Source organism: Notolepis coatsorum (assembly GCF_963971535.1).
Source record: "Notolepis coatsorum genome assembly, chromosome: 20".
Lineage (NCBI taxonomy): Eukaryota > Metazoa > Chordata > Actinopteri > Aulopiformes > Paralepididae > Notolepis > Notolepis coatsorum.
In genome coordinates this window covers 36,359,064-36,372,367 of record NC_140184.1, presented here as the reverse complement: position 1 = coordinate 36,372,367, position 13,304 = coordinate 36,359,064, and the positions used below count along the sequence as shown (strand labels likewise).

The 13,304-nt window shown below is 44.1% G+C and overlaps 1 protein-coding gene and 1 long non-coding RNA gene across 4 annotated transcripts in view; one reads left to right on the top strand and one right to left on the bottom strand.

The window, feature by feature from the left end:
* Nucleotides 1-363: 363 nt before the first annotated feature.
* On the bottom strand, nt 364-4,177 carry LOC311246970 (solute carrier family 25 member 44-like). 3 transcript variants are annotated; one of them, XM_084337241.1, is made up of 4 exons: nt 4,079-4,177; nt 1,894-2,557; nt 1,119-1,246; nt 364-898 (listed from the first exon to the last, which is right to left on the bottom strand). In XM_084337241.1, the coding sequence occupies exons 2-4, from the start codon at nt 2,516-2,518 to the stop codon at nt 707-709; spliced, it is 945 nt and encodes a 314-aa protein (XP_084193367.1). In that variant the 5' UTR covers nt 2,519-2,557; nt 4,079-4,177; the 3' UTR covers nt 364-706. The 3 variants fall into 3 exon arrangements, 2 of the variants coding, with proteins under 2 accessions (XP_084193367.1, XP_084193366.1); XM_084337240.1 differs by lacking the exon at nt 4,079-4,177 and adding an exon at nt 3,776-3,968; XR_014620822.1 differs by lacking the exon at nt 4,079-4,177 and adding an exon at nt 3,776-3,968 and having other exon boundaries at nt 761-898; nt 1,119-1,241.
* Nucleotides 4,178-11,432: 7,255 nt separating this feature from the next.
* Nucleotides 11,433-13,304, top strand: part of LOC311247146 — a 6,799-nt gene continuing 4,927 nt past the window's right edge. The window contains exon 1 of the long non-coding RNA XR_014620826.1: nt 11,433-11,524. This is a non-coding gene — a long non-coding RNA (uncharacterized lncRNA). The remainder of the gene's footprint in view (nt 11,525-13,304) is intronic.

Below are 13,304 nucleotides of genomic sequence, written 5' to 3'. Positions count from 1 at the left end.
GAGGGTGGAAGTCGATGGGTGGTAGTGACTCCTACAGGTCGGTTGGGGACGCCTGCACAGCAGACAGGAAATGGCGGGGGTAGTGTGAGCCTCCCACACGTTACACCTCGCCAATGAGAGTCCGCGCTGGCAGGTGAAAAGATGTGACAGGCTGCTTCCTCGTGTACCGGAGGGGACACGTGATGCAAGGCTTCTATCCTCCCTACAACCGGCCAGTGGGGGGCATATGTGAGCAATGTTCAAGACAGGGGAGGGAAGAATTGGCACAATGGAATTGGGATGGGAGAAAAATAGAAAACGGAGAAAAAGTGGATAAAAAAAAAAAAAAAAAAAAAAAAAAAAAAAAGATAATAGACAGTAGGCACTAGGCAGAGTGGCCCAGTTTCATTTTGGTCTCCAGGCTAATATATATTTTTTTTTAACTTCATTTTTTAGCGTTTATCGCTTTTTCTGGTCAAGCATGACCGACAGAAACAGGTTGAATGGGATATAGATCAGGGGAAGACACTCTTGAGAAAATACGGCGAGTCCGGGAGTCGAACTCGTGTACCCCAGATCCGTGACGGTTGTCCCCGACGCCGAAATAGCGCCGAGATACGCGGTGAGCTACTGGAGCTCCCAATACAAGACTCTTATATTGTCCTTTCAAATCTGTACAAGCTCAGGGCTGAGGGCTAAAATGGTAACAGGGCCCATGTCATCTGTTCTACCAGTGTCTTGAGTCAACCAGCTCAGGTCGCAAACTCAGTCTCTTTAGGCTCTCATAGCCAACCACCATGACAATGGCAGTGGGCGTGGAGGAAATGATGCGTGCCGAGAGTCCTTTGGTCATCCCCAAGAAGCCCTCCTCCGCCATCAGCTGCTTGAAGGTGTCAATAACTGAAGTTCTGCCTTCAACCTGCTCAATACAAAAACATAGAGACAAATATATTATGACTGAATCATAATACCGCTACCGAGTTAATCATACACTGGCTAAATATGCACACGGTAAAAGAATTTACATTGCATTTACCGGTAATCAATTATGCCAACATTTTGAGTTCAGCTTAGCATTTAGTACCCATCTCACACTATCCCTGATGCATTTTACACAACCTGCTGGATGTAAACTGTACCTGCACTCTAGCTCTGACCACATCCATTGGGTTTGTAACAGTGGAGGCAGTAGCAGCGGCTAGTGGCCCAGCCATGGCTTGCAGAAGCAGATGAGGGCAGTCACTGGGGGCCAGTTGTGAGAGCTGTTCTGTTGAACATTTTGGGGAAAAAAAGCTTTTGTGAAATGTCATCAGATTAATGTTCATACAAATCTATTCCATGAGTGTCTTGTCTTGCTGAAGTGGATAATGAACTGGAGCTAAACATTACCTGCATAAAAAATTATAAGATGAACTGGAGCTAAACATTACCTGCATAAAAGATTATAAGATTAACTGGAGCTAAACATTACCTGCATAAAAAATTATAAGATTAACTGGAGCTAAACATTACTGGAATACAAATTATAATATTAACTAGAGCTAAACGTTACCTGCATAAAATGATAAGATGAACTGGAGCTAAACTTTAGCTGCATAAAAAATGATAAGATGAACTGGAGGTAAACATTATGACATAAAAATTATAAAATGAACTGGAGCTAAACTAGTGATGCACGATATATCGGCCGATATGGCAGTTTTTTTTACACATCGGTATCGGTGCGATATCAAGATAGGGCCGATATGGGCTGATATAAATACAGATACAGAGATATCGACATCGGTAAATATCGGTATCGGCCAGAACAGCTATATTAATATCGGTTATCGGTCACAATTTTCACATCGGTGCATCACTAAGCCAAACGTTACCTGCATAAAAATGATAAGATGAACAGGAACTAAACATTACCTGCATAAAAATGATAAAAAGGCCACCAGACAGCACTGTTTGGGATGTAGGTGAGGAGAGAGGCCACATAACCCCGATAGAAGCCACGGAAACCATCGGCAGCAAAAATCTGTGTAATAATGTGCCTGGTTTGGCCAAACGTCCTGTTGGGCTTCCCCACCTCTACTTTAGGCAGCCGGAAGCGGGTGAGGTGCTCCCCCTGGCCTTGCATCATCAGCTGTTGGGAGATTACGTCGATGGGGACGGTGATGGTCTGAGCCACCAGGGAGGCTGAGCCTCCCGCCACCACTGACTTCACAATGTTGTCATTGGAATAGAACGAGACATAGTTTCTCACTAGCTCATAGGTGGTGATGTAGGCCTGGCCAGAGATTAGGGTGAAGGTGTTGACCATAAATCCACGGTACAGACCCTGCACACCCTCTGCCCGCAAGATTTTGAAGAAGGCATCGAAGGTGCCATTGTACAGTGATTTGCCTTTCTGTACCTGCAGCCGCGTGCGGATGAGTGTGGCTGGGTAGACGGTGGCTCGGATGGTCATGGTCATGAACACCCCAAAGGAGTAGAACTTCCTCTTGTCCAGGTCCTCCCATTCAATGATCTGGATGTTCCTCTTCTGCTGCATGCTGCTAACCCAGGGAGCCCCGTCATCCGACTAACCTTCCTGAGTGTAAAAAAATAACTGTTGTCATTCCAACAACTATTTGCTAGACAAGGAAGCATATCGTCACGGTACACATGGCCATAGTCAAAGGGGTCCCTTGATCTCTAATATCAAGATAGCTTCATAAAAAGGGGCTCAATGGTTGATGTTACTGTATATGTTGTGTTGTATGTCTATAAATGTTTAATAAAAAAAAGGGGGCTCAATGGATACCCAGGCCAGGAGTCTCCTCTTTACTGATCTTTTTTGAATGCAGTTATTTTCACCTATCTGCTTAATTAATGTGGATCCAACTGTATTCAAGTGGGATTACGTTGGTTCACCTTTTCTCTAGTAGGCAAATGCAAATCGTACTCTGCTGGGTTGACTTGGAACTGGAAGAAAGATTATGAAGAACTCCCACACTATGCTCCAAAATACACCTTTAATTAATAAAAAATGTGACAACGTTTGAACCCAGCTGGGTCTTCATCAGGTCTCCATGTGCAAATATTCAATGCATTGTCAATGATATAGGCCGATCGGTTAAACCCCCATCACCTGGGTGACCTCTGGCTGAAAAAGGGAAGGATTTTGTATTGTATTGTAATGTATTTTACATAACTTTTTCCATGCCTGGAAAACAACATTAACATTCCATGACGATTCCATATGAACACAGTCTCCCTTTCGTAAACCGAGTAGGCTATTATCAGGGGAAAATACCAGTTAACCTAGTTTGTGTGATGAATGATATAGCTTAATCAATAATATCTCCCATTTCACACCAATGACCAGCGTTTATTATGTTAGTGGTTTAGTCTAGAGCCAAGGTCATGCAATACAACGTCGCTAGTCAACTCCGTATTCCATAATAGCCGGTCTAAACAAATGTACAATCATTGTGGCAGAACATTCAAGCATGTCGGAATAGTATCTCAAGAGCAAGTCATTGAAAGGGTTGTTGTTCTACTGATCAACTCTAACTAGCTGCCAATGTCATGCAGGCAGGTCATATAAACATTGTTCCCGGTGCAAAACCGGTGTCCAGAGTTTAAGAAACACGTGCAATAACACTTAGCGTCGTTGTTCACTCATAAAACATAACGTAACCTGTGAGCCAAAGCAGACAGGTTAAAATGTGTGAATGTTACTAGTTAGCTGAAGCCAGGATACGACATTGGTTCTGCTAATATTAGCTTGGGCTAGCTAGCGAGCATTAGCGAGCCACCACCTTACCTCGTTGTTGGACAGATGTTTAATTTAAATGCATGTCCAAAACGTAACTAGGTGTGCTTTGCTATCTCACATCGGCATGTGATGAAACCGATTTCGATGTTGGGTCAATAAATGGTACTGGCTGTAATATAGCTCATATTGACTTGAAATTCTAGAAAGCTAACGTAAGCTTGTTAGCTAACAGTTGACTAGATACTCGCAACCCTTCTTGTTCCCAATCAAACTGCCATGCTGCCGAACCAGCCAATCGGTAACTGTGCATAGTGACACACCACTGGTGGTCAAAGGTTAGTGTCCGCCTACATGTGCCCTTCTTCTTCTTCTTCTTCTTCTTCTTCTTCTTCTTCTTCTTCTTCTTCTTCTTCTTCTTCTTCTTCTTCTTCTTCTTCTTCTTCTTCTTCTTCTTCTTCTTCTTCTTCTTCTTCTTCTTCTTCTTCTTCTTCTTCTTCTTCTTCGTGTGATTTCCGGCCTACTCTTTCCGCCAGACTAGACACCTTTATTTCGTAGCCGCATTTCTGCAGACCCCTCTCTGATTGGTTGAACTCCATTTCTGCAGACCCCTCTATGATTGGTTGAGCGTCATGTGAGCGAAGCCCCTCTCTGATTGGTTTAGCTCGTCACGCGGTAAAAGGCGGATGTAATGTTATCATATCAAGAAGATAAGCAGAAATGTACTACCAGATTCGCGTATAACGTTATTTATTTCTCGTGACTTTGCGGTTTATTCATAACGTTATGCACATTTCATAACACAGCCAGCTGTTAGAAACTGTACATTGTAACATTATATAACATAACATTATGTTATTTCACGGTTATTTCGCCAGTTTATTCACATAACGTTATATTGTTTGAATGAATGAATGAATGAAAACTTTATTAACAGATTGCAGAATGGGTACAGTGCAGTACAGCTCAATACATACAATTGTTAAGGGGATGCAGACCAGAGAAAGACTTTCGTCTTGTTTCCACCAGGGTCCCCCATTTCCAATTCATCGTAACATATATGACATACATGACATACAGATAGACAGTACTGCTACATCTATACATTTATGACATACCAGATTTGCAATTACAGTACTGTATTTGTGATACAAAAAGAGTCCAGAAAGAAAAGAGTGTATACATTAGGCGTAGAAACTGTACATTGGATTGGGTAGGTGGGGGTGGGACTGTACATTGGAGGTGGTTGGGGGGGGGGGGGGGGGGGGGGGGTAGGAGTGGGGGGGGGGGGGTGTTGGCGGGGGTTGTGTCGACATTTACAGGGGCCAGTTTCGAGTTGCAGTCTCCCTTAGGTGTTTTTTGAGAGTGTTTTTGAAAGTGGGTAGTGATTCACATTCCTTTACAGCTTTGGGTAGGGCGTTCCACATTGATGTGGCATAATTGCGAAACGTGTTTAGTCCCTTGTTTGAGCCGAATCTGGGTTTAACATGATTTGTGGAGCTCCCTCTGGTGTTGTGATCGTGGTATTCACTGACCTTTGGGAAGTATTTAGTCATGTACATGGGTACCTTGGTCGTGTAGTGTATCTTGTAGACCAGGCCCATTGCAAGTTGCTGTACTCTGTCGTCTACTCTAAGCCATCCTACATTGTTTACATTGTCTTTCTTCTATTATAACCCTCCCAAATCATATTCAGAAAGTATCACAGAGACTTCTATTGACCAAGGAATTAGTTATTATTTCGCGGTTTATTCACATAACGTTATATTGTTTACACTGTCTTTCTTCTATTATAACCCTCCCAAATCATATTCAGAAAGGCACACACAACATATTCCAGTTAACGGTATATTTTTTTAATGATTCGTTATGGCGTAATCAATACTTCCATGCGTATAAATTGCGTTCGCGACCTCCATGTTTTGGGGGTAGTCATCAGAAACCTCGGATCCGGGATTCGCTCCATCCGTCGGGCAAGAACTGTGGGTTTTCAGCCTGTCTCTGGAGCTTAACGGCGTTTCCTCCGGAGTTTCTGAAGGAGCTTGTCGCGGGTCGTGCGCAAGCGCACGCTCAACCAATCAGAGAGGGGTCTGCAGAAATGGAGTTCAACCAATCAGAGAGGGGTCTGCAGAAATGCGGCTACGAAGCTTCGCACAAATTCTCTTCTCCTTCTACTCTACCGCCATCTACTGGAATCCTTCATCCCCCACACCGTCCAATGGCGTGCAGCTTAACACTGCTTCCTCCTGACTGATACCCCCTCTGCGACACATGCTTCGCCCCCCGTAGCCTGACTCTGACCTACTCGCTCACTCACACCCCCCTTCTCTAACGCTACTTGATCAGCCACCCTCAGTAACTCCCTCATAACATCCTCCACTGTCAACCCCTTCATCCCCAAGTGTCCCACTGCTGCTAGAACTATCAACCTAGTCCTCTCTGTCCTACTGCTAACCGTCGCTGTTGTATTCACTACTCCTGCCACAAAGGCCACCATATCCAACTTCTCCCCTAAACACCCTCTCTTTCTCCTCCTGAACTTCCTCTACTGTCAGCTGCCCTTTCCTAAAACCCTGTTCCCTATCCTGCTTTCCCTGATCCTCCTGCACAGGGGAGGAAATTAGGCCACTTTTACCCGCCAAATGCAGGTATTTTTTACGTTGGCTGGTAAAAAAAATCAGATACTCGCCAGTTGGCTGGTAAGCAAAAAGTTGGTTTCCTCCCCTGCTGGCGAGTATACAAAAAAATAAAACATTCTGCAATCACTGCACTGGCAAACGGTGCGCGTCTTCTGAGTGTTCGCTTTAGTTGACAGTGCCACGAGAGCACTGCACAAGACCACCCGCGGACATATAATGTTTAATAAACGTTTGCGCAGTATGGCCAACCCGCGGACATATAATAATAAAAGTCCTGCGGTACTAGGCTAGCCATCAGGAGCACTCGCAAACAGATAACGTTAAACACAGCAGAAAACAGACAGACTGACCAACGGGGAACTGCATCCAACCCTAGTACAACCCTCGAGTATAAGTTACTAAGGACACATTTAAATCACAGAGGTGTAATGTTAGGTCTACTGGAACTGTATACAGTGGTTAGCTTCTAGTTAGCGTTTAGCTATAGCTGCTTGCTAGCTAACGTTAGCCCCGTGTGCTCAAAGCAGCCAGCTAGGTGTATCTGTTATGACTATAATGTTTCCAAAAAAGCACCGGACTACGACGTAAGGTTAGACATTTTATTTCATGCTCAAAAAGCCCCTGGCTTGCACATCGCAGTCACGAAAGGGGCTAGCTCAACCAGTGCACTGTGCACAACAGCACACCAACCCAACTGACGTTACCACAACACTTGACGGTACTTCACAGCACTGTCGTAAGACCACCGTGCTGTCTTAAAGGCACAGTGTGCCTACCAGATGCATACACAACATTGACGCGGCTTGACATACATCACTCCTCAAATCCCCTAACAGCTGATCCATACTAACCTTAATTGGCATTCCACCAATCACCCCCTTGCAACCACCATCCCTTTTCTCCCCTACTATCGCTACTTCACGGACAACCACGTTGCCAATACTCTTCATTTCCCTTGCCCTCTCTACCTGCACTACACTTACACACCCTATAAACAAGTTCCCATCTCCCAACACCTTTCCGTACCTTACCTCACCTAACTGCGCTTTAATGAGCTTTGACAGCTGTCTCGGCTCTATACCCCTAACTCCGTCTTCCCCCTCAAATCGCACCACTACATTCAACCCTACAAAACCCTGTCCTCTGCCCTCATCCTCTGACCCACTCAAGCTATCTCCCCTCTCTTTCTTCCTCTTACTCCCCTTCCCCTCCCTTTCCCTACACTTCTTCCCCACCTCTTTCCACTCTTCTCCCCCACTCTCTTCCCCACTACACTCCATACTGGCCCCACCCGTCCCCTTCCCTTCGTCATGATCATTCTTATCCCTACCGCTATCTTCCTCGCCCTTCTCACACCATTTACTTCCATCACGATCCTCCCAATACCCTGGACAGCCGCTCACAGGCCGGGGCTACCAATCGCAAGGTCCTCGCCCTTCCCGATTCCTCACAGCCACTCTTTCCGACACCCCCCACCGACTACTACTCCCACACATGTCCTCGCTGCACAGTTCCGACGGACGCAGACGCCGCCACTCGGCGCACCTCTCAGAATCCATCCTCCCACATGAACAAACCGCACTTGTTCTGGCTTCCTTGTCCCACAACAGCCGCCCCCCATGAACATACGGCATGGCTCCGCCGATCCTTCCGCATCAACTCTGGCCACCCCTACATGTGCCCACACGCGTTATTTTTTTTCTAGCCGCATTTCTCGGAGACGCTCTCTGATTGGCCACTGACTGACGCTCTCTGATTGGCCACTGACATGTTTGCCCAATCGCGTGACGAGCTGTGTCTTTGCCCATTTCCGGGTCTAACAGCAGCAAACTACCTAACGCCTAGTTTATCACTGGTTAAGCTTAGGCGAGTCGGCGACTCTTTCGAAGTTGGTTAAGGTTAGAGTTTGGAATCAGGGCTGACGTTCTATCACCCTGCTCTAAGACAAACTCTAACCTTGACCAACTTCGAAAGAGTGCCTAAGCTTAACCAGTGTAGAAACAGGCGTCGGCCAATCAGAGAGCGTCTCCGAGAAATGCGGCTAGGAAAAAATATAACGCGCCCCACACACAAGCGCAAGTAAACACACACGCACACACAGAATGGACCATTTTAGTAGAAGGGATGGACGAGTTGCAGCTCCATACAGTGCTGCATTAATTACACCTGTATGTCATGTATGTCCCTATGCCATAAATGTCATGTCATGTATGTTGTGTATGTCATAAATCATAAATGTCACTATGAATTGAAAATGGGGGACCCTGATGTAAACAAGACAAACGTCTTTCTCTGGTCTGCATCCCCTTAACAATTGTGTGTATTGAGCCGTACTGTTTTGTACCCATTCTGCAATCTGTTAAATAAAGTTTTCATTCATTCACCTGTACGTCACACAGCCTGCGAAACAGTGTATGTCAGTGGAATGTTGTCCAACACCGTGCTAGGAATGGGAGGTGAGGGTAGGGAGGTTTGGTTATCATCCAGGAGACATTATGGACATGGAGTTCCACATTGTAGTGTAATTAGTCCTCTACTCTTTTCAACCATGATTGCATTCTCAAATTAGACCTGATATTTAAATGTCACTGTTTACAGATGGTTGGGCATAGTGGGAAAGGGGAACTGTTTTTAGTTTTTCTCAGGCTGCAACCTTTCATGAATGCAATTTTACCGTGTCTGGTAGAAAGGTGGTCCTTCAGCTGGAGGTTCAGATTCTCTGCAGAAATGACATTCAAACAGCTTTCACAGGAAAGAAAGATGGAGGCATAATAAGACATAAATGTTTCTTGGTTTTTTTCCTTGACAAAATTCTTGGTAACAAAAATATGAGGATATTTCATACATATACAGTTGGCTCCTGACACTGGCTCCCAATGCAGCTTTAGAATGTTGTCATTATGACAGTCGGTTACTAAAAACAAAATGTTCTCCTTGTTTGGGGTGAAAATCTAAAGCATGATACCGAGACTCTGTTCAGTCCATTTTGATGCACTTGGGTTATATTTGAGGGGTGATTTTGAGACAATTTGCTCAGGCATTCTAACAAGTGGTGTCAGAAGAAAAGGCCTGGCAGCACATTGAGGAGAACACTGTGACCAGAAGTGCAAAGAAGGCAGAGCACCAGGAGGAGCCAGATGGTGGGTAACCAGTTACTTCAGCTAACCAGCATGGGGCCACAACAGCCAGCAAACCTAATAAACTGGATGAATCGACAGGCCTGGTAGAGTCTCTGTTCCACTCCCAAGTGTCCAGAGATCAGCAGATGGAAAAAGAGTCCACAAGACAAGAGCAGAGATGGAGAAGTATGCATGTTTGTTTATTTGGATCCCCATTAGCTACCACAATGGTGGCAGCAGCTAACCCCCCTCTAACACACATAATAAAAACAACAAAACTAAACAACATAAAACAGTGAAATCAATTCACAGCTAAACTTAAAAAACTAAACAAAACACAGGATAACCCCCCTCTACCACCACCACTTATCACCCACAAACTCTCCCAACAAAAGAAAATATATAATAATAATAATAATAATAATAATAATAATAATAATAATAATAATAATAATAATAATAATAATAATAATAATAATAATAATAATAATAATAATAATAATAATAAACATAAACCACTAGCAAACTATAACAAAACACAGTTAGATCAGACACAGTAACAGAACAAGGTACATACCTCCACACAGGGGCGTAGCTGGGGGGGGGGGGCTTAGGATGATTCCAAGGGCCCAGCACTGGGGGGGGCCCAATTTATTTTATATATATATATATATATATATTTTTTTACTAGACATCACTCAGATGTATTTATTGATGCTCTCATTGATACTATGTTTGTTTCTGAAGTGTGTGTGTGTGTGTGCGTGTGAGATATATATAGAGAGAGGGGGGGGGTAGACTATTGCATTGGTCCATTCAATGAAGATGAACGCAATGCGACATCCTTTACTAGGCTCACCCACCAACAGTGCAGGTGCTGAACTGCTGATCCGAATGTATAGGTAAAAACCATATTATGCGTTTTCATCAATAAATAAATGGCCAACATTTTTTTAGCTTTTTTTTTATATTATACGGCAACAAGTTCCAACACAAAATAGCTATATACAGTACATGTCCTCTGTAAAGGTACTAAAATATTCTCTAGTGTAACCTGCCTGGTCATGACCTACCATAGTATGGTCATGTCTCTCATCAATATAACGCCTAGTTTATCACTGGTTAAGCTTAGGCGACTCTTTCGAAGTTGGTTAAGGTTAGAGTTTGGAATCAGGGCTGGTGTTCTATGGCCATGCTCTAAGACAAACTCTAACCTTAACCAACTTCGAAAGAGTGCCTAAGCTTAACCGGTGGCAGAACTTGCCGTCACACGATTGGCGCGACCAGAAACGTCATTGGCCAATCAGAGCGCAGAACGCGAACGCGGAACTGGAAATCCGTTGGTAAAAGTATTCAGGCTACCTGGCCTACCGCCAGAAATAGAATATTACGCACAGGTGATAGTAACCTAAATCACTCGGATTCCAGAAGATGGTGGTAATCATCTATACAAATAAAGTTATTATTATCTATGGTGGTAATGCCCCAAACGAATGGTGGCCAGCTGCCAAAAAAAAACCCAATAAGAAGAAGAAGAAGAAGAAGAAGAAGAAGAAGAAGAAGAAGAAGAACCTAAATCACTCTCCACATTATAGGGAAGCATGCAACTGGACTTTGTGAGCATTTGTCAGACACTAGAGACAGAAGATGTGATTAATGACTGTAGAAAATATATCATAGAAAGAAATTACATGACTGAGAGAATGAAGAGGGCATGGCTAAAAAGGAGAAGGTGTAAATCATAGATATATATAGAACATGACACGCTGAGTGTGGAAGTGGGCCTGGTTGCCTTTCTAAAAACAAAAGGACTAAAAACTGTCGATGCAGTAATTCAATAGCTCCAGAAGGTGGCAGTAGTACTGTCGATGCAGTAATTCAATAGCCTCCAGAAGGTGGCAGTAGTGTAACACTATGGACGGATGCAAGCTGCCGTTAAACACCAACGAAGAATCATCCAGTGTGTCAGCACTCAGCACCATATATAGCAAGCAGCACAGCAGGCAGTACACCGAAAGTGGACTAACGTTAGTCTGCCAAAGGTAATCTAGATTCCAATCAAATCATATTTGTGTCCTTACAATGTCAGTAATATTGTAATCTAATATTATTTAGGAGGTAGATACAATCAATTAGAAATTGTCCCTCGCCAGAAAATTGTTTCATGTGTCTTGCTAACTCTGGCTATCACATGCTAACACAATAGCATGCACACAAATATTGCAGATTCATTCTCTAGCTAATCTGTCACATTCCTTATTATACAATTAACTTCTTACAGGTAGGCTGTTTATCAAATATCATTACTAGGTCCGTTCTAAGCTGTTTGCTGAAACATGGCGGTTAATACCAAACTATCATTACACATGGGGCAAAACAGAGTCCATTCTCTTCGGTTCAAATAACAAACTCAGCAAGACCGACGGCTTCTCAGTTACAGTGGGTGACAATATTGTCACAAGGAAAGAAGATATTACCTACCTGGGTTCCATCCTAGAGGCAAATCTTTCCTGTGACAAAATGGCATCCAATGTAATAAAAAAGTCAACCAACGAACTCGTTTCTTGTACCGGATCTCCTCACTGGTAAACAAGAATACCCTGAAGACTCTAGCAGGAGCACTCATTCAAGGGTACTACGACTATGCTTGCACCTCATGGTACCAAAGCACCTCAAAGGCGCTAAAAACAAATTACAAACATCTCAAAAACAAACTGGTCAGACTACTGCTTGACCTTACTCCTAGAACCCACCTCACCCCTGCCCACTTTGACTACCTAGGATGGCTTAGAGTAGACGACAGAGTACAGCAACTTGCAATGGGCCTGGTCTACAAGATACACTACACGACCAAGGTACCCATGTACATGACTAAATACTTCCCAAAGGTCAGTGAATACCACGATCACAACACCAGAGGGAGCTCCACAAATCATGTTAAACCCAGATTCGGCTCAAACAAGGGACTAAACACGTTTCGCAATTATGCCACATCAATGTGGAACGCCCTACCCAAAGCTGTAAAGGAATGTGAATCACTACCCACTTTCAAAAACACTCTCAAAAAACACCTAAGGGAGACTGCAACTCGAAACTGGCCCCTGTAAATGTCCGAACACAACCCCCGCCAATGTACAGTAAATTACCAAGTATGGTCTTGTCAATAATCCAATGTACAGTGTTGTTTGTACAGTTGTACAGTGTCCCCCACCCACCCCTCCTACCCCACCCCCCCCCCCCCACCCACCCCAACCACCTCCAATGTACAGTCCAATGTACAGTCCCATAATCCAATGTACAGTGTTGTTTGTACAGTTATACAGTGTCCCCCACCCACCCCTCCTACCCAACCCCCCCCCCCCCACTCCTACCCCAACCCCCCCCCCCCCCCCCACTCCTACCCCCCCCCCCCCCCCCCCCCCAACCACCTCCAATGTACAGGTCCCACCCCCCACCTACCCAATCCAATGTACAGTTTCTACGCCTAATGTATATACTCTTTTCTTTCTGGACTTCTTTTTGTATCACAATACAGTACTGTAATTGCAAATCTGGTATGTCATAAATGTATAGATGTAGCAGTACTGTCTATCTGTATGTCATGTATGTCATATATGTTACGATGAATTGGAAATGGGGGACCCTGGTGTAAACAAGACGAAAGTCTTTCTCTGGTCTGCATCCCCTTAACAATTGTATGTATTGAGCTGTACTGCACTGTACCCATTCTGCAATCTGTTAATAAAGTTTTCATTCATTCATTCATTCAATATCTTTGCAAAATATAGCCTACCGTTAACACTTTGGCTGCCATGGGGTTAA